At 34.3% G+C, this 26,890-nt stretch overlaps 3 protein-coding genes across 7 annotated transcripts in view; all 3 read right to left on the minus strand.

Annotated features, from left to right (window-relative positions):
- Nucleotides 1–265: 265 nt before the first annotated feature.
- The window catches only part of LOC110992585 (Kv channel-interacting protein 4), a 147,155-nt gene continuing 120,530 nt past the window's right edge, over nucleotides 266–26,890 (minus strand). For all 4 annotated transcript variants that reach the window (XM_045629357.1, XM_045629358.1, XM_045629355.1 and 1 more), the window contains 4 exons: nucleotides 11,356–11,550; nucleotides 4,128–4,201; nucleotides 3,303–3,515; nucleotides 266–2,358 (listed from right to left, as the gene is read on the minus strand). In XM_045629357.1, the coding sequence (XP_045485313.1) occupies nucleotides 2,248–2,358; nucleotides 3,303–3,515; nucleotides 4,128–4,201; nucleotides 11,356–11,550 (593 nt within the window). In that variant the 3' untranslated portion in view covers nucleotides 266–2,247. The remainder of the gene's footprint in view (nucleotides 2,359–3,302; nucleotides 3,516–4,127; nucleotides 4,202–11,355; nucleotides 11,551–26,890) is intronic.
- On the minus strand, nucleotides 4,435–6,171 carry LOC110992608 (small ubiquitin-related modifier 3). The gene is made up of 3 exons (XM_022258490.1): nucleotides 6,010–6,171; nucleotides 5,748–5,864; nucleotides 4,435–4,981 (listed from the first exon to the last, which is right to left on the minus strand). Exons 1-3 carry the CDS (start codon nucleotides 6,025–6,027, stop codon nucleotides 4,844–4,846), a joined length of 273 nt encoding a protein of 90 aa, XP_022114182.1. The 5' UTR covers nucleotides 6,028–6,171; the 3' UTR covers nucleotides 4,435–4,843.
- Nucleotides 21,870–26,479, minus strand: LOC123689429. 2 transcript variants are annotated; one of them, XM_045629354.1, is made up of 2 exons: nucleotides 24,667–26,479; nucleotides 21,870–22,196 (listed from the first exon to the last, which is right to left on the minus strand). In XM_045629354.1, the coding sequence occupies exon 1, from the start codon at nucleotides 26,424–26,426 to the stop codon at nucleotides 25,101–25,103; it is 1,326 nt and encodes a 441-aa protein (XP_045485310.1). In that variant the 5' UTR covers nucleotides 26,427–26,479; the 3' UTR covers nucleotides 21,870–22,196; nucleotides 24,667–25,100. The 2 variants fall into 2 exon arrangements, with proteins under 2 accessions (XP_045485310.1, XP_045485309.1); XM_045629353.1 differs by lacking the exon at nucleotides 21,870–22,196 and adding an exon at nucleotides 22,237–22,519.

Genomic DNA, 26,890 nt, shown 5'->3' on the forward strand with positions numbered 1-26,890 from the left:
CACTTCAGCTTTTAGGATTTCGTATACTAATTATTTATTTAAGTGGAGGGTTCTATCTAGGTGAAATGTATTCAATAAATTGTTTAATTAAAACAGCCAACCATAATTTATTATTAAATAACGCATGTTATAATATCGAAGAGAAATCGTGTTTCGTCTTCAATGTTTCATATATCAGGCAATATTATTTTCAAGTAATTTAGCAAGAAGTATTTCAATAGAAAAAGCAATTCCTTAACATCACAAAATACCCAAGAACCCCAAGAATGTCTATTTTTTAATAACGAATAGGACGTTGTTACAAATCCATCAGCGTGCTACTTGTGTTCGGTAAGACTTAGAACAATTTTAGTCGTGATATGTTTCTTCTAAATTATTTTATAAAATTTGTATTAATTACAATGACAATGTTCTTAAAGCGATTAGTACTAAACTATTAGGAATATACGAATAATGTGTTTGGACATTAACGAACAATAGGCCATACGAACTCCCATTTTGAACGAACATTTTTCACAATTGCTATTACAATTACTATTAAATCATATTTTCACGCAAAAATTAATAGTTTTTTGGCACGAATAATAGGTATGGAATTACAACGTACATATTCTATTTACATTTATTACTTTTGAACTATAGACGACTATAATTTTAAATAGCATAATTCCTTAGGACCAACTTTATATTTTAATTTATCATAAGACTTGTTTTTATTCTAGTCATATAAATACCATAATGCAACAAAATAACTAGGAACGGGCTTTCTTTGCAGATACATTGATTGCAAATAAGTAGTTTACTTTGGGAAGACGATATTTTAAGCTCGACCATCGGAAGGTTTATTTATAGAATAAGTGACAAACAAATCTGAATAAAATAGAAGGATGGTACCAACTGCGATATAGGAATGAAGATAATTATCTACAAATCAGCCGAGTGGGTGGTGAAGTGTTTTTATCGGTCACAATTACTTGTCTCACACCTAACTACATAAAAATTACATGTTTATATTTAAGTATTTTATAACATTGTTTATGTTTCTCTATTTATTTGGTTCCTTTTAACACCCACTATGAAAATATACATTTACGTCTAGATCAAATATTTACACCCGAGTATTTACAATAATTGCAGATTCCACCATTTATTACCTAGGGCACGAGTAGATGGTAAATTTTATATTTCTATAGACAATTTATTCAAAGGTATGTATAACGATAATTACATGTTGACTAAAAATACTCCTGGGGAGCGCTGAACGATTGTTTTTTCTTGAGTTCAAATTATTTCAGATTATACACGAGAAATGACAGTGTCCTTATTAATACATAATTACATTAATTAAATTCTCGTTATGTTATTTGTGTGTGCGTTCACAATAAAATAACTTGACCCTATCTGGCATCACCTACCTCATTTCTAATTTATAACACACAAATGATTTTTGTCGTTTTGAATTCAAGTTTATTATTAATCAAATTTACATAATAAAGTCATGGGCTTGTGATTACTCTGCAACTTCCGATAGCGATCACAATAATTATTTATTTTCGCGTGATCCAAAGGATACGAATTCAAGGCTACGGATATTGACAGAACTACACCGAACTATTGGAAGCTAATACGTTGCTGTACGTGCGATGCGTGAGACTATTTACTCCAAACAAGACAATTCGTAGACATATAACAATACAATATATATATATAGAAAAATCTTTATTTCATATTATCTACGAAAAAATGGCCGGAATAATTTAAAAGAGCGAGGTAAGCTAGAAACAGTAATGAGGGAAGTATCTATATAAGAAATAAATACATGGTCGTAGAAATCCAAAAAGCGTTTTGACATCTTTAAATATCATATGTAATGTTAAGATTCTTATGATAAGCTCTCTTAAAGATGGCCTATAATAGAATGATAAACTACGAGAGACAATTTTTCCTAGATATTAAAAGTGAATAGTTCGAAAGAAGAATTTATTTGGAAAACATGAACATTTCACGACATTAATTCTACTTTATTGTTACAAAAATATTTTTCAATATAATTTTCATAAAACTACTTACATTCATTACGACATCGAAATTAAGGGAATACATTAATTCACTATATTCGGTACTAACTACGACACGTTGACTTTACTTCCTGAGATTTTATAGAACTCGTAATCAATAAATAAAAAACGGGCCTATTAATATTACGGTTTAGCATGCACGGCGTCTCGGGCGCCTTGAGGCAGGGCGTCAGAAGTTGCTGTCAAACACTCCCATTGAGCGAATTATATCTTCGTCGCGTAAACAGCAGTCCAAGAATTCGTCAAGTGTGAGGACCCCGTCTCGATTTAAGTCCATTTTCTGAAAACAGATTTTCTTATTAAATTTCTAACTGTAATCGTCGATAAGTTACACTTTGTAGCATATTTACCTTATCACTACATAATAATAATAATAATAATAGCCTTTATTCAGATAATCTACATTACATATTTTATACATTTAAACAAATTTTCATTTTAATCTAATTCAGGTGCATCTGTGTGCCCTTTTTTGGCAAAGGCCTCCTCCAAATCCCGCCATTCCTCTCTACACTGTGCCACTCTCTGCCATGTACCACCTGCCGTTTCTTTAATGTGGTCAATCCACCTTCTCAGTTGTCTCCCTCTTTTGCGCTTGCTGTACCTTGGGCACCAGTTAAGCAGTTTTTTGCTCCACTTTTCTGTACCTCTTGCGATGTGTCCTACCCATTTCCACTTTAGCTTCTTGATCGTTGTTGTAACATCTGTTACCTTAGTTATTTTCCTTAATACTGTATTCTTTATTTTGTCTCTTCTTGTTTTCCCTATCATACATCGTTCCATCGCTCTTTGACACACCTGTAGCTTTGTATACTGCGCTTATCACTACATAGTATAAAACAAAGTCAATACATTAAAGTCTTGAATACATTGTTCATTTAATATAGATCTATACAGCCCATTAAAGCTTATTTAGCAGCGATCGAACGCGTAATCGCGCCTTTCCAGCGACGGAAATAACAATACATATTAAAAACCTGCTTTTCATCAGCATTGCACCCGTGCGAAGCTGGGGCGGGTCACTAGTAATAGATAAAACTACGGAGCTGTAGAACATTTTGTGGTATGAAATTTTATCAGGCGCTTTAAAAGTGATAATATAAAAACACTGAATCGAAACTACATTAAGTGATAGTTAATTTTTTTCGTCTTTTTAAAATAAATATACTTTCACTTTGCCGTTACATACTAACACAGACTATGTTAAACAATAAAAAAACTTACTTGAAACAATCTTTCGACTTTTTCTCGAATGGCATCGTCGTCTATCATTGGTTCCACGATCTTGCCCATAAGATCATAAATTGCAGTTACTATTTCAGTCATTTCCTCCTTCGTTATATACCCATCTCCGTTGATATCATAAAGCGAAAATGTCCACTGCAGCTTCTCTTCTATTGTTCCTCTCGATAGCACCGATAAACCAGTAACAAATTCCTGAAGAATTTTATGAAACTTTAAAAAATAGGCTTATATTAAAATTATATGCTGTATAATTCACTTGAAGGCCAAGAATCTCTGGGTCGTTGCACCAGCCGAGTGAGTATAAATAACTATTGAAATTTCAACCTAGAACACCATCCTTGGGTCAGCCACAACTCTTTAACCGCCTGGTGTCTTTGTTGCTCATGAAATCTTTACGGTTCCTGTGTCATCGGGGTGCTTTAAGTAATAGAGGATTTTATTGTTATCCTACATCACCGTTACTCTACCATTTTTATCTCGCGACCCACGAAATGCCAAAGTTAGGTAAGTCTTGCCACTCCGTTAGTGTAAAATTTTAATTATATTTACATAGCACGCTATTTTTAACGAAAAGTCGTCTATCATATGTACTTAGTTTATATTTATTATTTTGTCAACAGACTGACCTCTTTTAAAACAAAATTAATTACTATGGAACAAATAAATTCAATTGGAAAAAAAGCAACTTCACTGTTGGAGAGAGTACCTACGACTGGTTATAATATATATATGAAAGGACGTTTCTAAAACAAGGAATTCCTCCGTGAGCAAATTGTATAGCCTCAGCTCATATAGTATCCTTACCTCAAAACTGAGCAGTCCACTCCTATCTTGGTCCAATGTGTTGAATACGTAATGTGCATATTGAGCAGTATTAGCTGAAAATCATGAGACCTAATATTACTATAATGTTTTAATTTTAGTACTTTTTTAGTGCATCCATCATGAGTCGACCAAAAATTTTACATAATGACTCACAGCCGTCCATATTCTACTCAATGTTAACCCAGTTTCTTAAGCAAGAAATAAAAGTGAATTTCACAGATAAAAATATAGGTACACCAAATACTAATTTAGGGCCATATTGCAGTAATAAGAAAAAATAAAGAACTCTATTTTGAATTTATTTTATTTCAAAGGTACATACATACATCTTGTTTTTTAGAACAGAGTTTTTGATTCACATAAGAAATATATTACAATGTTAGGTCTCATAATGCTGGTATAGCTTACAATAACTGTAATACATAACATACATTTTTAATAATTTTTTACACATTTTGGTAAACCAAATGATTGCTAGGTAACTTCACAAATTATTGTGAATAGCTTCTCGTTTTTAATTATGAAATAATAAAAAATATGACATTTTTTAGTACTGTCAAAGATGGAATGAACAATGAAAAGCTTCAAGTCTCAATACTATTAAAAATATGTTATTAATATTAACTTAAATTAGGTTTTTAAAAAGGGTAGACCCTCTATTTCCCACTGAGCTGGACAGTTCCTTAAACAACAATTTACACTAATACTCCGCCCGTTTGCTGTTGGTATACTTCTATTGTATCCCCTTCTTCCATTTCTAGTGATGTAGGTGTGTCATTTTCATTAATTGGTTGTCCGTCAAATCGAAATCTGACAACTTGCATTGAGAGTCCCTAAAAAGAAAACAGTATTAATTACTTATAAAAAATTACATTTATCAACCACTACACCATGAACCTTACATTTAAAAATATGTTATGGGCATTACTATTTTAACTATGGAATTTTCACTCTTGCATGTATGAGTGAATCTTAAAAATGAAACATGTTATTGTATATATATATAGTTATTATGTAAAGATTGACCAAAATATTGCTTCACATAAATAAATTCAAATCAGCATACAATTCAATAAAAGCAAATAGTAATTTAGACTAGAAATCAAAGTAAATTTAACAAACTGAGGACACAGGTGTTAAGAAAACCCAACAACTGCTTTTCAAACCATACATTTAGAATTTCAATTTATAACAGGCGGCTTAATAATTTGTAGAAGAATAAAGGGTAAGCCATCTAATAAAAAATTGTATACTTTACATTAGATATATATTTTTAGAAATTTTGTTATGGTTAGCAATGGCAAAATAGGTGGCATATTCTGCTTAAGCTCAAGTTATATGACCTTAAACAAATGATTGCAAAGGCCATGCCAAATAAAGGCTTTATTAGTAAGCATCTACAAAGAAGATAATGAGAACGCCCTGTTTATGTGTCATTGTGTATTCCCCGGTTTAACCTCAACTATTCCCATCAATTCTGCCGGTTGCTCGGAAAACAAATAAATTGTGTACGCGAATAAAATATTGTTATCAATTGATTAAAAGAGCACTGTCTTAATCTAAATGTTTGATTTTTTCACTAAATAAAACAGTACTTACAGCACGGTCACAATACGCGTTCATGAGCTTTCTTAGTGGCGTGTGTTTTTTTATTTTGAATTGAACAATCGCATTATCTTGCCCCAAAACTTTAAGGTTGATGTGCTCGCTCTCACCCTGAAATTAAATGGGAAAATATGTAGTTATTACGTGCCGGAAAACTAGTAAAACTATCAGTTGACCACATTGCAACTGAACGCCATATCTGATCATGAACAAAGCTTCAGATGGCCAAACTACAAAAACTTAAGACACTTCTTACCTTTTTTTCATCTGCCATTTTAAAAACTAAGTAAACCACTTGTATAAAAATCAGAAGTAAATTTAAAGCACAATATTGAACAAAAACTAAATCAATATCACTACACTCGCGGCACGTTAGAGAAATGAAAAACGAAAATGGCGTCCACTGTTCACAGCGGCTTGAAAAGCAGGGCTACCAACATAAATGCGCGAAACCAACGGCGCAATTTGCCGCGCTACTGCGCTGTTCACTATGTTTTACGGTATTAAGATGAATTATATCGTAAAATTTTATATAATACGCATAATATTCTTTTAACACCACGTAATTTGATTGTATCTTAGAAAAATATAATATACTAATGCTGTTTAAAATTTTAAGTTGTGTTAAATTATGTATTTAATAATTTATAATATATTTTTAGAGCTTATGGTCTATGAAATCATTAAAAACTATCTACTTTAGGAGTATAAATTAATAAAAGATTATAATTGAATTTCCGTATCCTAAAGAAGTAATGCCAACCTGATATTTAAAAATTGACGCCATTTCTAGTGATGTGCTATCACTCTTGCCACGTAGAGGTCAGTGTTGTGCTATTTACCGATTGTGTATAGCTTATCTGTGCTCTATCGATACAAAATAATCGGTTTTTTATTTTAAGATTTTCTTCTGGATGGATGGGCTTAGAAAAAAGCTTAAACGAGTAAATATTTTATTATATTATCTTTCAACCTCAGGAACACTACAGTTATTAGACTGGGAAATTAGACTGTTTAACATTATGTAATACATAAATATTACATTTTTAATCTGTATACCACTTAAATTAATTTATTGTTTCGAGATCTTTTTCGATAACGAATATAGGTAACCTTTTTAACTACCCTTTTTTTATTAAGATTTTTATTATTTTAAAATTGCGCAAATAGCTTTATTCATGTATGTCGTATTTTTCATAATTGCTTATAATATCTCATATTTTGATATTGTTATGCCTCTCTCTCTTTAGTCGGCAGCTCATTTCTGAGCGTCGTGGTCAGCAACGAAACATTTAGCGCGGACTATCTGCTTCCACCGGTTTCTGTCCAGCGCTTCTCTTATAACATTGTATAGCTTTGAAGACGATGAGTCTTTCACTTGATCGGTCCATCTGGTTGGTGAACGGCCACGTGATCTTTTGCCTTCTGTTACCAACCACGATCAGCTTCTCCAAGTTCTCATCGCCTTTGCGCATTGTGTGGCCGAAATACGATACGATTCGCTGTAGGCATACGGTAGACAAGCGAGTTCGTATGCGAAGTTGGGTCAGGATTGATGTGTTGGTGCGCTTCGCAGTCCACGGTATTCTGAGCATTCGCCGCCAGCACCACATCTCAAAGGCATCGATTCTTTGTCGTTCTCGAGACAGGATGGTCCACGTTTCTACTCCATACAGGAAGATAGGGAAAACCAGAGCCCGTATCAGTCTTATTTTAGTTTTGATGCCAATTCCTCTTTTCTTCCAGATGTTGCCTAAACGTGTCATGGCATCCTTAGCCATGCCGATTCGCCTTTTTATTTCGGGGACAGAGCTGCCGTCGTTGGAGATCTGGGTTCCAAGATATATAAAGCGGTCTACGATATTAATTCCAGGAATGTTACAAGTGACACGTGGAAGCTTACTGGCTCGATCCACTAACATCAGTTTAGTTTTTGTTCTGTTCACTGCGAGGCCTATGTTTGTGCTTTCTGACTCGAGTCTTTGGAACAGTTCTTCCATATCTTCCATGGATGTTGCCAGAAGAACCGTGTCATCAGCATATCGTAGGTTTGCTATTCTCTTTCCGCCTACTGCAAAACCCTTCTCCCAATTTTCCATTGTCTTCCGAATAATGTACTCTCCATATATGTTAAATAGTGCGGGTGACAGAATGCAGCCCTGTCTCACACCTTTTTTTGTTTGGAACATATTGGAGTATTCAGTGCCCATCCTGATGAAGGAACGGTTTTCTATGTACAAATTCTGTATTAAAGCTACGAGGTGTTCAGGAACTCCCATCTCAAGTAGAACCCTCCATAGTTTATCCCATTGCACATAGTCAAAGGCTTTTGTATAGTCAACAAAGCATAAGATCACGGGAGTGTTGAATTCCCTACTCTTTTCAATGATTTGGCGAATGTTAAGGATTTGTTCCCGCGTTCCTTTGCCTCTAACGAAGCCTGCCTGCTCCTCAGGTATTTGTCGGCTAAGGTAGTAATTAAGACGTCGGTTAATTACATGGAGAAGGATCTTACTCGCATTAGATATCAATGCTATAGTTCTGTAATTCCCACAGACTTTAGAAGAGCCTTTCTTGTGCAGAGGTATAAACACCGATTCTGTCCAGTCATTTGGCCACCTTCCAGACCGCCAGATGGTGTTGCAGATCTCGATTATAGCCTTTGTACCTCGGTGACCTAGGTTTTTTAATATTTCGGCTGTCACACCATCTTTACCTGGCGATTTGTTGCACTTGAGAGCTTTGATGGCATGCTCAATTTCAGATGGTAGAATATCAGGCTCTTCTGTTGCCCATGAGCTGCTCTTGCTAATCCCTTCAGCGTCATATAGTTCCGCGCAGTAGTTCTTCCAGCGGTCCAACACTTGAGCCACATCTGTAATTAGACGCCCATCTGTACCTTCGATAGCACACGTTCTTGGCTTACGAGTCAGTTCTTTTACTTTTTGAAAAAGATATCTGGATTCGTTTTTCAAAGAGTGCTGTTCGATTTCGAGACAGATTTCGTTGATGTGATGTTCATAGTCTTTCCGACAGTAAAGTTGAACCAGACGGCTTAAATCTGCATACCGTTGCTGATCTTCTAGCGAGCGAATACCATTTTCCTTTAGTTCCCGTCTCTCTAGGATGACTTTAGCCGTCTTTGGTGTTATGAAATCTTTCTTTCTTATGCCTCTTTGTTATGCCTATGCCCTTTATAAAGTGACATGGCGAATAGATAAGTTGGTTGAGCTGATTTAGATTACGATTTCGTAATATTCTGCTGTTTACTTTATGTACATACTATTAATTTAATTAATTATTTAATAGAATATATATTATATTTTATTCATTTGTAAAAATAACAGCGAAATAAGGATTGAACACGAGGAAATAATCTCAAATTGTCAATGTGAGTTAAGATTATATATAATATTGAATTAATTAATGCATAATATAGTCTTCTATTTGATTTTATTTTTTTACATTAATTTATCACTTATGACACAACAAAGGGGCCCCATAATATGTGCCCCAACGGACACTGACACTTCAGATGGAGTGACAATAATTGTGTGGCTTGCTTCTTAACACAACTGAATAATAATGCATATTTTTTTATGTTAAGTAAGTTACGGCCAAATTAATTAATGAAGAAAAAACAGTTTCTTTCAAATAGTGTAGGTATTTTCTGCGCCCTAAAAAAAGTTAAAAATATTTACAGCTGTAGCCTAATAACTGTTGTCAGGCGCAATTTTTAAAAAAATATAACAGTATGAGATAAAATCAGAAAATTATTACAATATAATAGATTATCTTTTTATATACGACTTTTAATCATTACAAAACAATAAATTAATTTAAATGGTTTGCAAATACGTTTATATATAACGTATTCAATATTTCAATTGAGTTAAACTCTAGGTATAGTGCAATGTAATTTTCAAAGGCCTCTTTGATATGAAACAAAACCAAAATGATTAGGAGATTTTTAAGGAAACTAATTTTCAAATTTATTTATGTAGAGTTCACAAAAGAACCCAATGGTAACAAGTGGTTTTGAAAAGTAATGCCTGGGTTATCTGGTTCGAAATCCAAGCCAGAAAAGGTTCAAAACATTATATAAATCTGAATATATTTTTTATCACCTATGATAAGAATAGAACCAATGGGATTTTTGTACTTATTTATTTTTTGCGATCCGTAACTAAAATATATGAAGCAATAAGTCACTGCGGTGACAGATTCGCGTGGTAAATGTTAACGTTTCTTACACTCTAAACAAGATGGCGTATGTCATACTTGAGATTAAATTGTGAGCAGTTGGAACCATTTTTTAAACGGTTTTATTTAGCTCACGCCGTTTGTTTTATTCTTTTTTCTTGGGTCAAATTTAGTAATTCAAATTTCACCCTCTTCCTGTCAATCGATTAATCTGAAATTTTGTATACACTTTGGATTTTGGTGACAATACAATTATGTTTATTCATTATCATTATAAATTCAAGATGGTCGCCGCTACAAAATGGCGGATAATTTATGTTTTATTAATCCCATCAATATGAGTATCAAATGAAAGGGCTCAACAAGCAGAATACAATATACCATTTAAAAAAATTGAAATCCAACATGGCAGCCGCTACAAAATGGCGGATAACGTAGGTTTTATCAATCCCATCAATATGGGTATCAAATGAAAGGGCTCAACAAGCAGAATACAATATACTATAAATAACGGGCAAAAAACCTTGCAATAATGAAGCACTAAATGAATTAAACAGAATGCGAAATAAAAACTAAAAACTAGAAAATAAAAATTACCTATTTTTATTGGGGCACGTCAATTGCCTACAAATTATCGACTTAATGTGCGATAGAAGAATCGTTTAATTCGTCGTTAAAATAGGCAGTTGGCCCGCAGACGGTGAGGAAATTACTTACTATTTTCTTGCTCATGGAAATTCCCCACGGTTTTATCTCTAGGTCTAGTCTATGCATATGTTTATAATTCCCACGACTGTATCTATTTTATTATTTTTTGGTTTTTAGTACATTTATCTTAAACATTGCAATGTATGTTTAACATAAAACAATTTAACTTAAAAAGTTTTTTTACCAATTTTTTTTTATTTTCGTTTCCGAACATAAAAATGGACGGAACGGAAACAAACGTTTAGAAAGATGATTTTTTTATGTTTTTCCCCGGACTGATCTAACCACTCTAGTGCATCAGGCCAGTGTCAAATATCGACAATTCAAGGAAGTGGAAAATTTGTCTGTTAAGTGATACCATCCATTGTAGACATAGGCATATTTTTTTGGACCCTAAGTTGAATTGGTACGGAAATACTTCAGTGGGCAGCTGGTTCCACATAGAGGTGGTGTACGGAAAAAAATGCCTTATAACGCTTAACGGGTAAAATTTCTTCTTCGATATCCGATGATGAAACATGTTTTTGTTGTGACAAATGCTGTCTGAAAAATTCAATTTGTTAAAGACAATCTGTGTTATTTACTCTAGATTTTTGAGAGGAATCTAAATGATCGGAATAACATATTCTTTAGGTGTCAAGCCTGAAATTTAGATAATTTCTTCATATGTTTTTGTAGAATGATCACTTACCTCCTTGTGGAAAGAACTGGGAGTATATAAGTTTGAAGGTTTCTTCTCGGACGACACCGGTTGGACATTCTGCTTTGAACCCTCTATAAAGTCTCTTTAGCTCTGGTTCTGTGAACCTTGTTAGCCGCCGCAAAGATGCGATTGAGTCAGGACGATATCGCGGGAGCTGCTCACCCAAGTCTTCAAATTCTGAATCTGGAATAAAAATTGATTTGGTTATAGGAACATGTATTCTTTAAACATAAAAACCCAGACTTAAAAAATGATTTAGTAAACATAATTGTTTTTTTAAACTGGGTAATAAAAGAGAATTCCGCTAAACGACAAAGGTCTTTTATCTTTTAATAAAAAAGATCATCCATGTATATTTTGAATTGCTTAACTTTTGAACTTTAAATTACTAAACTAACAATAGTTTTTTTGTGGGAAAACTCACGTTTTTTATATCCTATTTATTAAAGACTTGAGAAAGGAAAGGTCTATTATCTCGTATCGTAACATATATAAGAGAAACTATTTTATTGGAAACATCTTTATGGGAGTCGTAAAAATCAGGAGTGACGTCTTAAAAGCATTGAGATGAAAGCGTTCCTCTATGCTTAGATACGGTTGCTGTTTTATGGATGAAGGATGCTTTATATCTTAACAATAGAAATGAACAATGGGGTTGTAAGAAACCATTTCTGTTTGTTCAACATATATTGCGTTGAAATCGACGGTAATGACACAATTATGATAAAGGCTTCAGAACTTCTATCATTTATATTACTTGAGTGTTTTACCCCAAGCAAAGTTTCTTTATCATGAACTTTATTAATATCTGCCAATTTCCGAACAGGTCAACTTGTATTCCAGTCAGAATCTTAATTAGTCTAATTCACCCAAAATTCATATTTGATGAAAAACCACAGGTAAATTTTTTATACATTACTGGACCAGACGTTTGGGCCATTCCCAAATGATGGAGAGCACGTCTGTCCAGGAGATGCCTGTTGAATCGCCGCTTGAACGAATCCATATCATACTGCGCAGAGAAGATGGGAGGGGGCCGAGGGTTCCAGGCCTCTGCTGATTTTACAAAGAACGACGACTGAAATCGGACGTTTCATTTAATGTAATCTATAACTTTAGTCAGTTTACTTTTACTTTGATTAATTGCCTAAAAATCGTTACACCCTGCTAAGTGGAAATCCAACAAAAATGGATCAACATTTTGGCAGTAATATGATAGCAGGCAATATAAAATATTAACAAAAGAAACCAGAACCAGCTTCTGAACTATATTATAAACAACTAAGAAGTATTCAAACAAACTTTTATTCACTGACAGTGTGCGCAAATTACCGGCTACTAAACTTCTGTATAACTCTGAACTTCTTATTGTCGATAGACGTAGAGCGGGATATCTATTCTCATTTTTGACTTTATGGAAAAATTTTGTATCAATTATAAGTTATATGAGGTAGGTGTTGCATAATCTGTCTTACAAAATCAGATTATACTACGTGGAATGTGTTTTATAACATTTTTCTAAGCAACGATATTATTTCGATTTTTGTTTCAATATTCTGTATAATATAATTGGTTGTATTCAATAAATAAAATATTATTGAATCTATCTTTTGGCGCGATGGAGAAAATTGATGAGACTGAATTTTTACGATGCGCGCGCACACCGAGACCTGAATTGAACATCGTAAAGTTAGTTCTAAGTGGCATGAAAATAGATAACTATGTTCAAGTTGTATATTCTAGTACTTTTATATTAAGAAAACGTGTTTCGTAACAGTACACTTAAACAGTGTCAATAAATAAATATTATTATTATTTTGGAGATTTTATTCAATCAATTTCATAACGCTTATAACTTCTAACCCGTGTTCATAAGTACACACACTCTTTTTTTAGTAATAAGCTGGATATTTTACATAAGAAAGTGTCCAATAACACTACTTACACTATTACGGGGAAGACACTCTCTTCTCGTGTACTATTTCTAATTCACTCATCACTGGATACTGGATTTAGGACTCAAGACTAACGTGCATTCATATTAATTCACTGAATCTAATCTGGTTTTGTCCTGTTGAATCTTCTCACTAGATGTGAAGAAGTGGAATAGCCTCAGTTTTCACGTGTTAGTAAAGGCTTTGTTCGTTTGCTCTAGTACAAGTAAAAAATAATATTAGTTATAACTAAGCAGAATTTTTTATTAATATTCTATTTTTCAGCAGGTTTCAATTATAATTTAAAACAGCAAACTAACAATACTTTTGTAATTAACGCGCTATAATTATCGCTGGTTGACCACAGATCCGCTTGTCAGCATCGTGCATTATTATTTATAATAGATATGTGAACTAAAAAAATCAATAACACACAAAAGAGTTTAAAGTTTAAAAGCGCTTTATATAACTATTCCTAGAATTTTTTCTCTTTCGATATGCTGTGGAAATGTTATCTATACAAAACAAATACTGGCTGGTTTTGAAAAATAAAAAGTTTTATTAATAGTACATCGAACATGATTCAGGGGGATATACCTCCTAAACCATGGTTTTCTACTTTGACGCTTGGTAAACATATTACTTCAACCCTTATACGTATGAGGCTGGGCCATGCATGCATACCTTTGCATTTGGCAAGGCTTAACCTTTTGCCTGACGACACATGTGAGTGTGGCAATGACGTTGGGGATTTTTTGCCTGTAATAGACATGACCGTTCCGCTTTTATTTCCTCGCTTTTATCCATAAATATTCCTTTTCCTACTTCTATTTCTGTCCTTTTATCTAATATAAATATTGATGTATATAAAATTTTAGCCAGTTTCATTTTTCATAACAATACAAACACAGGTTATAATTTATAACCTATGTTTTATGTATATACGTACTTATAATAAAATTTATCTGATCCTTTTCCAAATTCCGTACTAATTTCCTATCCAATATGCACTTCCTAACTTTTGTACATGGCTGACGCACAAACCGTGCAGGCCAAGAAAGGGAAAAAAAAAACAGTACATCGAAAATGATAATTAGTTCATTGGGATAGCAAAAAATTCAGCCGAGCTCTGTAAACAAATTAGGTATATTTTTAACTAACTGCGTTGAAACCTATCGAAATCTTCAAACTAGAATTTCCTTCTTAGAAGTGTTCGTGTAAAAAAGTTTTCCATCGAACAACGTACCTCAATAAACACAGAAAATTGCTTCATAAATTATGTCCAACCCATTAAAATAGAATAACTAAATGCTCGAAGGAGCTTAATACCTATTATTTGGCGAAATGTGTCGACTCCTTTGAAAAGTTACGGTTTTCACGACGAATTCATTTTAATTGGTATTTCAACTAATTGCTGGCAGCCGATTCGTTCCCTTTCCCCAACAGTGAGGGCTGATAACGGGAAATTTATTGCATTCCCAAAGTAAAGGTAGGCTGTTTAATGAAGGCCGTACGAAGGAATGTGAGGCTTTACCAAATTGTTCTTTATTTTGGCATTCCACGTATCTTTGCCTCTATTGTCTATCCAATTTTCTAGTTTTGTTCAGGTGTGATGAATAGTTGATTCAAATATACCCAGTTTTAGATTTGTTAAAATAAAATTTAACGGTTAAAGATTTAACATAAAAATTGGAGATTAATCGTGAAGTATTTTAGATAAATACAATATTGTGATTATACATTTCAAAGAGTACATATAAATCAAAAGAACGGAGAGCTTTGAAATGTAAAGGTATAATTTGTATAAATACAAATATTTATTATTCAAATCACGTCACAATTCGCCGGGGTGACGGGCTGTCTCATTTGAATGTTTGCTTTGGACAGTAGATTTATCCTTTCACAATGTAAATTGAATAAAAACAACAGTTTTTTGGACAAAATATATTAAAGAACCACTAATGTTTTAAAGAGTACAGTAAAAGAAACGAATAGACTTTGAGTCAGTCCGGTCTTTGCAGATTGGTAATTTACCATGGCGTGATACTATTGACTGGGTGCGTTTGTGGTGAGACATAACATACAAACACAACAAATAAGATAATTAAAAATTTGAGTTAATTCGTTATAATTTATTAAAGATCACCACATATATAATCCTAATCTCCAGTATGTTACATCTTTTAAAATATATGACAGTTATGGTAAACAAATGTTACAAGAAAATATCAAATATCAGACAACATTTATTTATTTATTTCTAAAAATAGTCCCATGGCCCTATATTGACAAGAGAGAACAATAAGTGAATAAAATTTACAGATGAAACAGAAACGAACATGAAATTTATTAGGAAAAACTAAATTACATAATAAAAAATACAAGAACTATCTACTATAGGCCCTAACAAATAATATAATTGTTGCACGCTGAGATTTTCCCGGAATTTCGTTCATATTCCGTTTACGTAGTAAAATTATGCGAGTTGGCCATTTGCAGTATGCTCACCTACATTTCATAGTGCTGTTGGCACTTATGACTTACCACAAATACCATATTTGATATTTCGTTATGTTATTTAAATATGTTGTCCTTTGTAAATGAATAGCCTATTTAGTTTTAATGTAATTTCGCCTTGTATGTAGAATGTAATGCACTGAGAATAGTGTGGAAGTAGCAAGTCGGTATCGGTTAGGGCTTTTCAAGACATTTTCAGTAATGTAGACTACGAAGAAGTGCATTTTTATTTTATCTAGAATATAAAATTATACAAAAAAACTAAACATAAAAAAATAATACTTCAATATTTACTTACTCTTTTATATTAAACTTGTTGGAAATCAAGTTTAGATGTATTATTTTATTCATGTGTTGGGTTACATACGATTCGATTTCGTGTTATTGTAGATACGTTTCGCCTTCATAATCTCACAGCAAATGGCCGTAACTCAATTACATATTCACACTGTTTCAGGAATTCTCGGGTGTGACACTTTCAGGAGTGCGGTGAACGTGCGTAGCCTTGGATATCTACCATGAATACTAAATACCAGCGATACTTCGATCAGATTCACCTAACTGATTCAGTTCTTATACTTCGGTTTAACGTTTGGATGCTACGTGGATAACATTCTGAATAAGAATTCACTGAAGCTCCACGTGTAGTCTAGTTTGGGTTTATTAATGCAAATAAGTGTTCTGGCATGTATCAGAGATAAGTTTGTATAATTTATATTTTGAATATATATGTTAATTTAAAAATATGTTATAATATATATAATATTTATAAAAAACACTGTTTATAGCTCAGTTGATCGGTAGTGTTTGTAGGCTTAATAATAAATTAACAAAGATTTTTTCCCTTCTATCTTGCTCCTAGCATGGGTGAGTATTTAGACCGTAGTTTTGACTACAATTATAAATAACTTAATCGCTCCTATTATTATGAAAATTAATTTGATATTATCTTGTCTATTATATGACTGATAGTGCGTTTTTTTTAAATAATTAATCTGACTGTACCCCTTTCTTTGAAAATAAACGAAAAATTACGAGCCTGGTAATATTATATTTCAAATATTACCAGGCTCGTGGCGTAAGCGGCGCAAGGTGGCTATTTTCATAATCAGACAATATGACACGCATATTTTCGCCTGGACAGTCTGAACTCTGAGCACGTTTGTCGCATTGCGTCTTTAACTGAATAAAGGTATGAAATATTTGTATGAAAATAAATCCAAACCCAGCAGGTGTTCGCGATCAAGAACTTAGTAGGCTTCGCAGAGTTGCCAGTTTTTCTTTTGTTTTAATTTATTATGGAACAACATTGTTTACCAAATTAGTCATTTTTTAAATATTAAAATATGTTTTAATTATGGCGTCTGACATAACATTGGCAGAATGTATGTACTGCAAATATCGTCAAAGAGGATGTAATAAAACTTAACATCGTTTAAAACAAATGCAATCGGAGGACATCGGATAGGACAACATGTTTGAAGACGAGCCAGTTAATAGAAGCTTACTTAGAATCCTCGGTTTAAGTTATTTTTAACTTACAAATACATACAATTTTATGGAATTAATAACTTTGTGTTAATAATTCCGTGATGAATTGATTTATAAACGCTGCAAATGGAGCGCAGACATTAATTAGCAGAGATAATATCAATATTTCGATGAATCGTCGACAGCCACAATATTTTAATCTACATATAAGCTGCTGATTAATATTTTGTGTGGAACGAAACGTTGTACTTTATTAATTTTTCGTAAATATAAAATATGGGAACGTATTTGGGAATATATCAATTGTATCTTTTGTGTTGATTATCCGATGTACGGATCCAGGAAAAGCCTAATTCGCACAACAATTTAATATTATTATTCTTATTTTTAATGAAGGAATGCTTTTCTTCTAATTTAGAAATCAATTTTTCACGTTAGTTGTCTGTCAAGGTAAGGGGTACAGTAGTCAATATTCTAATACTTACTAATTGTGTGTAGGTCTTAAATATCCCTATGTATTGATTCACGCCATATTGGGACCGATAACATGACGTCACACCACATTGGCACTGACGACAGGAAATTGCTTTTTGCTGGTAGTGCGGAAGTATTCGCAGTGAGTGGACTGTATTATATGAAATACAGATAATATCAAACATCTAAACGTGTTACATTCTTAACAACGATTTTGGTTGTATATTGGCGGATATAATTGTTGATATTATATATTAGCTTGTAAAGACGATTTAATGCGTGTGGGGCAGGACTTATGTTTGGAGATAGTTTAGTTCTAAATTGTCACGGAAACAGGTTTCAGTCACTTTTCCGATAATATTTCCAATACTGACAGATAAGTTTGGAGCATCGTCTAGCGAATCCCAGCCGACGCATTTGTTACAGTGAGAGACGTGTTTTAGAATCTAATGTAAAAATTTAGGGCAAATGTGTAGAGAGATTTTAAATCGATTAGTTGCTCCATAGCCATTACTGTCTATCCTGCTGTAGGTCACTCATACATGATCACTACGTCCCGCTAAGTTCTGCGTCTTGAGCTACGACATTTATGTCATAACTTTATTGCTGTCCTCATATGTCAGAGATAAAATTGAGAACGTACTTCCTCCCTCTACAAAACCCCGTTAGAGGGAGGATGTTTATAATTCAACTAATCGCTTTTTATTAATAAATAAATAAAAACATGTTCATGTAAACATTTAGTACTTCAGTTTTACAAGACATTTAGTACAAGTTTATACACAGCTATAAGCTACAGAATATAAAGAGTAAATAAATCTCCTCAAAAAGTACACATAAATTAATTAAAAGGTAAAATAAAAACTGGCATACGTTACTTGCACGTTCAAAGCTTCGAAAAAGTTTCAATCTATTTTATCAATAGTACTGAATCCTAGAAAACCAGTGTGAAGTTGTGGCAAATCTGGTTGGTGTTGCTCCTAGCGTTTACGTCAACACTTTGCCTTATCCGATTACTCCGAGGCTTGACAAAATCGAAGTTGGGCAGATACAAACGTATGTTGAGGCTAGGCAGCTTCAAGTAAGATTAAGATTGTAAAAGTACACATGACTAGTGATAATAATTTGAACTAACACGTTAGTTAAGTTACATATATATATATATATATTCGTTAATAATAAAAAGTGTATGTTACAGCATCTTAAACTTGTAGCAAATAAATTATAAAATGTCAGGTTTAAGAGTAAGAAATGAGCCTTTAGCATTTCGTAGATTGTTATACAATATTCTTATTTCCGATAATGTCTAATATTATATTCTCTATAGGTAATATACCTATTTTACTATGACAACTGATAACGTTATTATACTATTCAGACGGTAATGTCCATATTTTTACCCAGATTGTCCTAAGACCCTTATTAAGCTTGCAAGGGATGCCCATCAGTCTTAGTGGGTTTTCCTTAAAATCAGGTTTCACTCTCTCATAATCCGCTGTAAGAGGATATTTAATATAATTTTATCCTGGGTCACTAGTACTAATAATAATAATAAAATATTAAATTTATTCTCTTTCATCTATTGCATAGTTACAAAGGTTTAACCTAAGAGATTTATTTATTTATTTATATTTTCTTACAATTAAATCTCCCTCTGTTGTTTCCACTCGTCTCTTTTACGAGCTCATCTTCTCCATCCTTCCGGCAGATCGTCTTCCCATCTCTTTATTTGACGCCCTTTTTCCTTCTCCAATCTCTGGTATACCAGTCTATGACTTCTTGCGTCCATTTTTTCTTTTTTCGACCTCATGATATGCCCATTTAAGTTTATAAATTTATATTTGTTTGTTAATACATCGTATCGGCCTTTTCCTTATTTTTGCTGTCGTCCATCTGTCATGTCACGTTGAGCGTATTATGTACATATACCCCATTCCAAGTACCCATTGGCAAACTGTTTCTGATTGTTCTTGCTAGTCTAAGCTAAGTTTGGCATCCATACATTAGACACGGTAGAACACACGTGTTATATAATTTCCTTTTTACTGACATTTCTAGTCTCGTTTTTAAGCAGTATAACATAAATTTCATTATAAGTTTTATGTATTACAAAAAATGGTTTGGTGTTTTTTATCTCGTTACTGTTATCACCGTTAGGTGATACTATTTATAAGGTAAATCTTCTGCAAGGAGTCCAAACTGGCTCTGCTAGCAGTGAACCTACTCATGACAAAGCGCCTTCCAAGCCTCAAGAGAATTAATTTCAAAACAATGATAATGATAGATACAATTACGGGCAGCTGTTTATACACTATGCCTTTATAAACTATGTTGTCCTTCGCTCGACAGACAGCCACATATGAAGCGGTTCAGCATAGAGGAATCAGTCACCCACGTATTCCTGGAAGTAGGAGTCTGTGGCTAACTAACGTACAGAAATCAGTAAAGCCTGCGAAGTGCCCAGGAGATTTTTGTGCTTCTGAGACTAACTGCGGAAACTGAGTCCACGAACCAATAACCCAGTCTTATAAATATACTAAGAATTAATTAAGAATGTTGTCACTTAATATCAAAGGTGAGGCACGGTCACGATCTTGGTCTTGGTCAGCCAGGGTCTCTATTCAAGTAGCTTTCGTGTGCGTTAAAATTAATTACATAACTAATAAAACCGGTTACATTTATAATATGGAAATACTAAAACGAGACTCAATAGTACGCTTTGTCAAGCACTTAAAGCTAGGATATAAAATCCATTATTTTAAAATGAAGTATTCAAACAGCGAACGTGTGGTTCAAACATAGGCATTGTAAAAATGCATATACTCGTTACAATATCATTATTTATGTAGTTCAGAGACGCGAGAACAATTTCCTGAGTGCAACGGATGTGCTTTTGATAAAGATCTATAATGACCCAATATTTTTGAAATACTTTTTCAAATGCTTTGGTTTTGCCCTGAGGCTAACCGGAAACGGAGTTCATCGTATTTTCAGGGAATTGTTAGTTTTTATATTTTTTTCTCAACTCGTAGAACCATTGAAAATTCTCTCTTCTCTTTGAATCTCAGAAAATTCTTAAATAAACACTTAGTTATCAATAATATAAGCAAATAGTTAAATACCTATTAACATTTTATCTATTATTTTTTTGTCGTACAGCGGTGATTTCAAACTTTAAATATTAATAAAAACAAATTGTATTTGTAATATTATAATTAGTAAGTTTAGCAGTAAGTTATAAAGTATGAGTGCGCATTTTATGTACGGAATATTACACCGTCGCCTCGTGATGTCTTCCGTGATGGCTCTCTTACTGTCGTTATTTTAGTCTTCAATAGCTCAAAATTAAGTGTAAGAGGTATCATAAAATATTTCTTTGAGATAACCCCATTAAAAAGTCAGCTGGGGAAGGAAATTGTGGGTGGCCACGCTGGTGAGAATCCACCGTGACAAAACTCTTCTAGTTATAATCCTCAGACACATTTTGTACACGATTGTGTGTGTTATTAATAATATTTATTTAACTGCTGTGTTTTGAATTAACGGAAAATTATTAATACTTAATCCAAGGTACAATATCCTAGTAAAATACATGCTTCAAAATTGATATTTCACTTGTTGTGTTTGACATCATGACATCATAGCATGCATAGATAGGTATATTTTTAGTTTAACAAATAATTCAGATATAAAAAACTTTAACGAAAAACCAGTTTTTGTTATCAAACAATGCTACCAATCTGAAAATCTATCAATACCCCTTATACCTAAGATTGGATTAGGAAAACGAATGCTTTACGGCTTTTTAGATATCGGGCCTTCTAGAAAATTCTTTTCAGGGCAAGTTTTATCGAACGGTTTTCGAACAAAGGGTTTAGGGACCCTTCACATAGATTGGAGTGGAATTCATAGTTTAGAATAATATATCCTTCAGAGTTTGAACAATAGCCAATCTATCGAGATGTGGGTTAGTTTGTGATTGAACACACTATACTATAGGTTATTGATACTATCACACTTCATACATAGTAGTAATTGAATAAGAAATCAATTATAATAATAATAATAATAATAATAATAATAAAATCATTTATTTCAGACCAATCAACTAGTCCATATGTTGTTAGTATAGTAAAACTTATAAGACTTATAACTATGTTAGTAAAATTATTAAAAACATTTAGTTCATTAGTCTACGTTGATTTGAGACACCCAGCACACGGGCATGTATATGAACCCAGTGTCTCAAAACAGCACATTCAGGCTTATTTGCTATAACCATCAGGATATTGTTGGTACTCGCACGAACCCCACGCATCAGTGAGGCGTAACCACTGGTGCTTTCGGGACAGCCAATCATAAGACTTGTCGAAGATGCTTCCATTAGGTTGGATGCACTATACACCAGCCATCCTACACAGATTATAACAATTTCTATTTTTATTTTAATTAATTAATTAATTAAAAATTTATGTTCAACCATATCCCATATTTTAATTATAAATTAAAACTACTTAGCACAGCGGTTCGACGCCATAACATGAGATGAGATCCAATGCTTGAGAATCGAACCGTCCATTCTTTGAGCGACAACTTGCAGAATGCTGCTCACACTGCCACGCACACGGCACATCAGAGACGCCACTCGTTTACGAATTATAGATGGAAAATCATCTATTCGCGCTTCCGCAAACATGCCTGATGCGCTACAAAAACGCGGCAGCCCCAGCAGCATCCTGAAAGCATTATTATACTGTATGCGAAGAGCGCTGAATGCCCGTTGAGTATAGTCGGTCCACAAGCTGCATGTGTAAAAGCTCTGGCAATAGGCCCTAAATAGTGTAAGCTTGACATTTTTAGAGCATTTAGCAAACCTACGAATCAACATGTTACTCCTGACAGCCAGCGCCCTTCGCTCCCTTTCAACATCCATATCGTCACTCAGTGAATCAGTGACCCAGTGTCCCAGATACTTAAAACTAGAAACTACTTTGAGTACTCTGCCTCCAAGAGAGACAGGCGGTATTTGTTGGTGCTGTTTAGTTCCCGCCTTAAATATAAGCAACTCACTCTTAGCAGCGTTGTATCTGAGACCATGGGCCTCCGCATAACGCTCACAAATGCTCAAAAGTTTTCTTAGGGCACTGATTGATGGGCTCAACAACACCATATCATCAGCGTAGCTTATATTGTTGATGATCATCCCATCTATAGAGCATCCTACCATGGAGTCATTGAGCTCACCAATCAGCCTGTCCATATACAGATTGAAGAGCTTTGTTGACGTTATCCCCCCCTGTCTTACTCCACACTCCATTCTGTATGTTTGTGATAGTGATCCTGCCCACCGCACAACATTTTCTTGAGACCCATACCAAAACTTAAACAATTCTATAAGCTCACAAGGTAAAGTTGTGTCTTCGTACAGCTTCTGCCATAGCTTTCCATAAGACACTAGGTCGAAGGCCTTGGACAGGTCAAGGAAACATGCATAAACAGGTGTTTTCCTGTCTGTATAATACCTGACAGTGTGCTTAAGACAAAGCACAGCTGTTTCAGTGGAAAGTCCTGTCTTAAAGCCAAACTGCGCATCATGGAGACAAAGATGTTTATTAAGGTGTTTGTCCAGCACACTATCCAGCACCCGAGCAACAATGGTGGCCAATGAAATGGGTCTGTAATTATTGATATCGGACATATCACCCGTACGATTTTTTACAATTGGCACCACCAAAGTTCTCATCATACTACTAGGTAAATATGTGTGCCGCAGACAGAAGTTGAAAAGCATGGAAAGCACTCGAGGCAAATGAACACCCGCATGCTGTAGATGTTCAATGCTAAGAGAGTCATGGCCCGGCGACCTGCCACGTGCCATACCTTTCACTGCAGCATCGACCTGACTACTAGTGAAGAGGACTTGAGGCTTATTAGTGCAATCTCTAGAGTATGACAGTTCCTTAAATGATTTCAGCGTGGACTCTACTTTGAAATGACCTCTAAAAAGTTCTGCAATCTGTTTAGGATCACTAACACCTCCCACGCTCACAGGCAAGCCCGGCTTAAGATTAAATTTATTAGCTTCTTTCCAAAATTTTGCAAAATTTTTATTAGAATGATGTGATGCTATGATATCCATCTTTATCTGTTCTTTATTATTCTGACACCATTTTAACTTACTTTTAAACTCTTTTCTTGTTGCCAACATTGTTTCATAGACTGGACCAACCTTGGGCTTACCTTGTAAGTCCCAATTTTGAAAACTTAACCGAGCCTGCATATGAGCCTGTCTAACGTGCTTATTCCATCCTATCACATGTTTCTTATTGGACCGAATGTTGTAACTAAGTTTTGATGACTCCAATAATATACTAATAATTTTGTCATATAAATTGTCAATAATTTTTAAATGCTCAGAATTGTCACAAAATTTGTCACTGCATTCTCTTAACTCAATCGGGAAGTCAAGATCTCTTAATTTACTATTACAATATTCTTTATAACAAGCTGTTTGTTGGGGGTTTCTATCGCCCCACTTAATATGATTATAGGTTTCTATATTGCTCATCATTTTAGAACCTAATACATTAATGTCACAATGAATTTCAAATGGGATATGGTCAGACCAATAAATGTCATAACAAATTTTAACACTTTTTACAGCCTTCCGCGCAACCTCTGACACCACACAGTGATCTAACCACCTTGTTGTGCCATGTACATCACTTACATATGTGTAGTTGTTAGAATCACGACCTAGCAGCTCTAAATCTGCACATCGCCACTTTTGTTCTAAACAAAAATCATCAAGTTCCAAACCAAAACGTTCACCAGGATGAGCATTATAATCGCCCAAAGCAAATACAGAGTCAATATTACATACCTCCACAATAGCAGCAATCTCACCTAGGCATTCGGTATACTCAATAAGATTTTCAGCCGAGTCCGTAGGCATATATACCGAAAACACTAGAAGCGAATGCTCAGGTAACACTAATTTTATGGCCGCTAGACGATCGCTTTTACACTGAATCACTGACACAGATGAACATAAGCTTTTACGCCAGAGAATAGCGACACCACCATACGGCCTACCTCGCACAATACCCGCACTAGTATCCACTGCAGACTTTCCCGTGTATTCAAAATCTTCGTGAATACTGCCCAGGAACGGAATATCATGTGGCATCAACCAGGTTTCTTGCAGTGCCACTACATCCGCGTTTTGACACAAATCCCTGATGCCGTCCACCGACCGAGTCACAGATTTACAGTTGAAACTTATGAATTTCAGCTTATTTTTTCCACTTGAATCCATTAAACAACTTGGTTATGCCTGGTCTTGTCATTCTGTGTCACCTCATCACTTTTCTTATAATTACTCTTAGAATAATAATTACTTCTATTTAAGTAAACAAATCTACGAAATTGAATGCCTTCCGGCCACGTCGTATCGTCCAAAAATAATCCTAATTTATTTTCTGGTACAAATATTTTATACGAGTCATAGTGCTTATCAACCTTCATGTTTATCTTTTTAATTAAAACAGACACATTTGTTTTTTGCTTTATGTACTCAATTATATCACCCTCGCTAGTCTCCTTATGAACTTTGTTTACGAAAAGCGGAATTTTGAGGTCGGCAGCTTTAAACTTCACATCTGGTAATGTCGTTGCTTTTCCTTTTGCACCTATAAAGCGGTTTCTTAATCGTTTTTTCTGCACTAGGAGCCATTGGTCTTCCTGAGTAGGCATATCACATTTATTGCACGAAGTTTTGTTTACTTTAACAACCTCTGCGCACGACCTTGACGCGGATTGCGTTGACATAGTAGACAATCCAATTTCGTTTTGTTTATCTTTCATCTCGCTCACTCTCCTAGTGTCGACTTGTTCTGTTCCAGCTGTCACAACGAGTGAATCCGATCGCTGCACTCGGTCTGTTGCGTCAATGATCGGGTTTTGTTGTTTCACTCGCTCCCTAGATGGTGAGGGAGACGGCGATACTATGCGCGCAGGCGCACTCGATTCAAATTCGAAACTCTCAGCCGCTGGCGCCGAATTTGGAGATTTATTTGAAATTGGAGGTAGTCCCATGTGTCCACTATCTAAGCATTCACTATCTAATAAGTAAACACCTCCTCTTTTTCGATTAACGTTAAAATCAAAATTATTAACGATTGATGCTTGCTTTAGATTCTTTATTTCACATTGTAGCTCCTTGAACTGTGTTTCCGTTACGTATGAATTCTTAATGTTTCTAAGCTCGTTCTGCAGAATTAAAATGTCCTTTAATAATCTCGTCGCATCTATGTGGTCAAAAGTAACCGGTGGAAGTTTTTGCAAATCTTTTGCTACAAATATGGGTACGAACTCGGGATCAGTCTGTTTGAAAACAGATATGACATCGTAGAGATCTCGTTGGGATTTGCCACTTCGTTTTCTTGTCACATTTCTTTGTGTTGTCGTAATCGAGTCAAATAATAAGTTCTTTGCTGCTTCGATGTCACCAGCCGAGAATGATGATGTACACAATCTCACCAGGCTTTCTTCGTCCATCACATCTACCTTGTTTTGTATAAATGCTAACAGCTCACATATCACTATATTACAACTTTTACATTTTACAACACTGGAGGCCATTGCCCTCGACTTAAAATGACACACATCCGCTCACGACAGCGTTACGGACGCGAATGTTATCTTATTGAACCACAAAATTAGGAGAAGCACATATATAACATAAATTACATATGAAAATGGCGGCGACCAAATAAAATAAATATAACCATTGATAATTATTCTTTATTTCTGATTTTCTGTTCAGCTTGACTCGCATCTGTTTATTATTGCAAACAATATACTTCCTTTCTGTAAAACAATAATAAATAAAAAAATCAATTGGTGTTAGTAATTTAATAATGAATCTTTCTGAGTTCATCATCGACCGCCAAGGAGGAATATAAATTACAATCCGTATCACCTCGACGTCCGTCGTTCTAAACGTTGTTTAAGGCAGTTTTTGCCACCACTATGTGGAACTGTAGTATTTCGACTTAGGGTCCTTCAAGAAAAGAACGCTCTTTTACAAACTGGTACCAGTTCTT

This window comes from Pieris rapae, chromosome 9 (genome assembly GCF_905147795.1).
Source record: "Pieris rapae chromosome 9, ilPieRapa1.1, whole genome shotgun sequence".
NCBI lineage: Eukaryota > Metazoa > Arthropoda > Insecta > Lepidoptera > Pieridae > Pieris > Pieris rapae.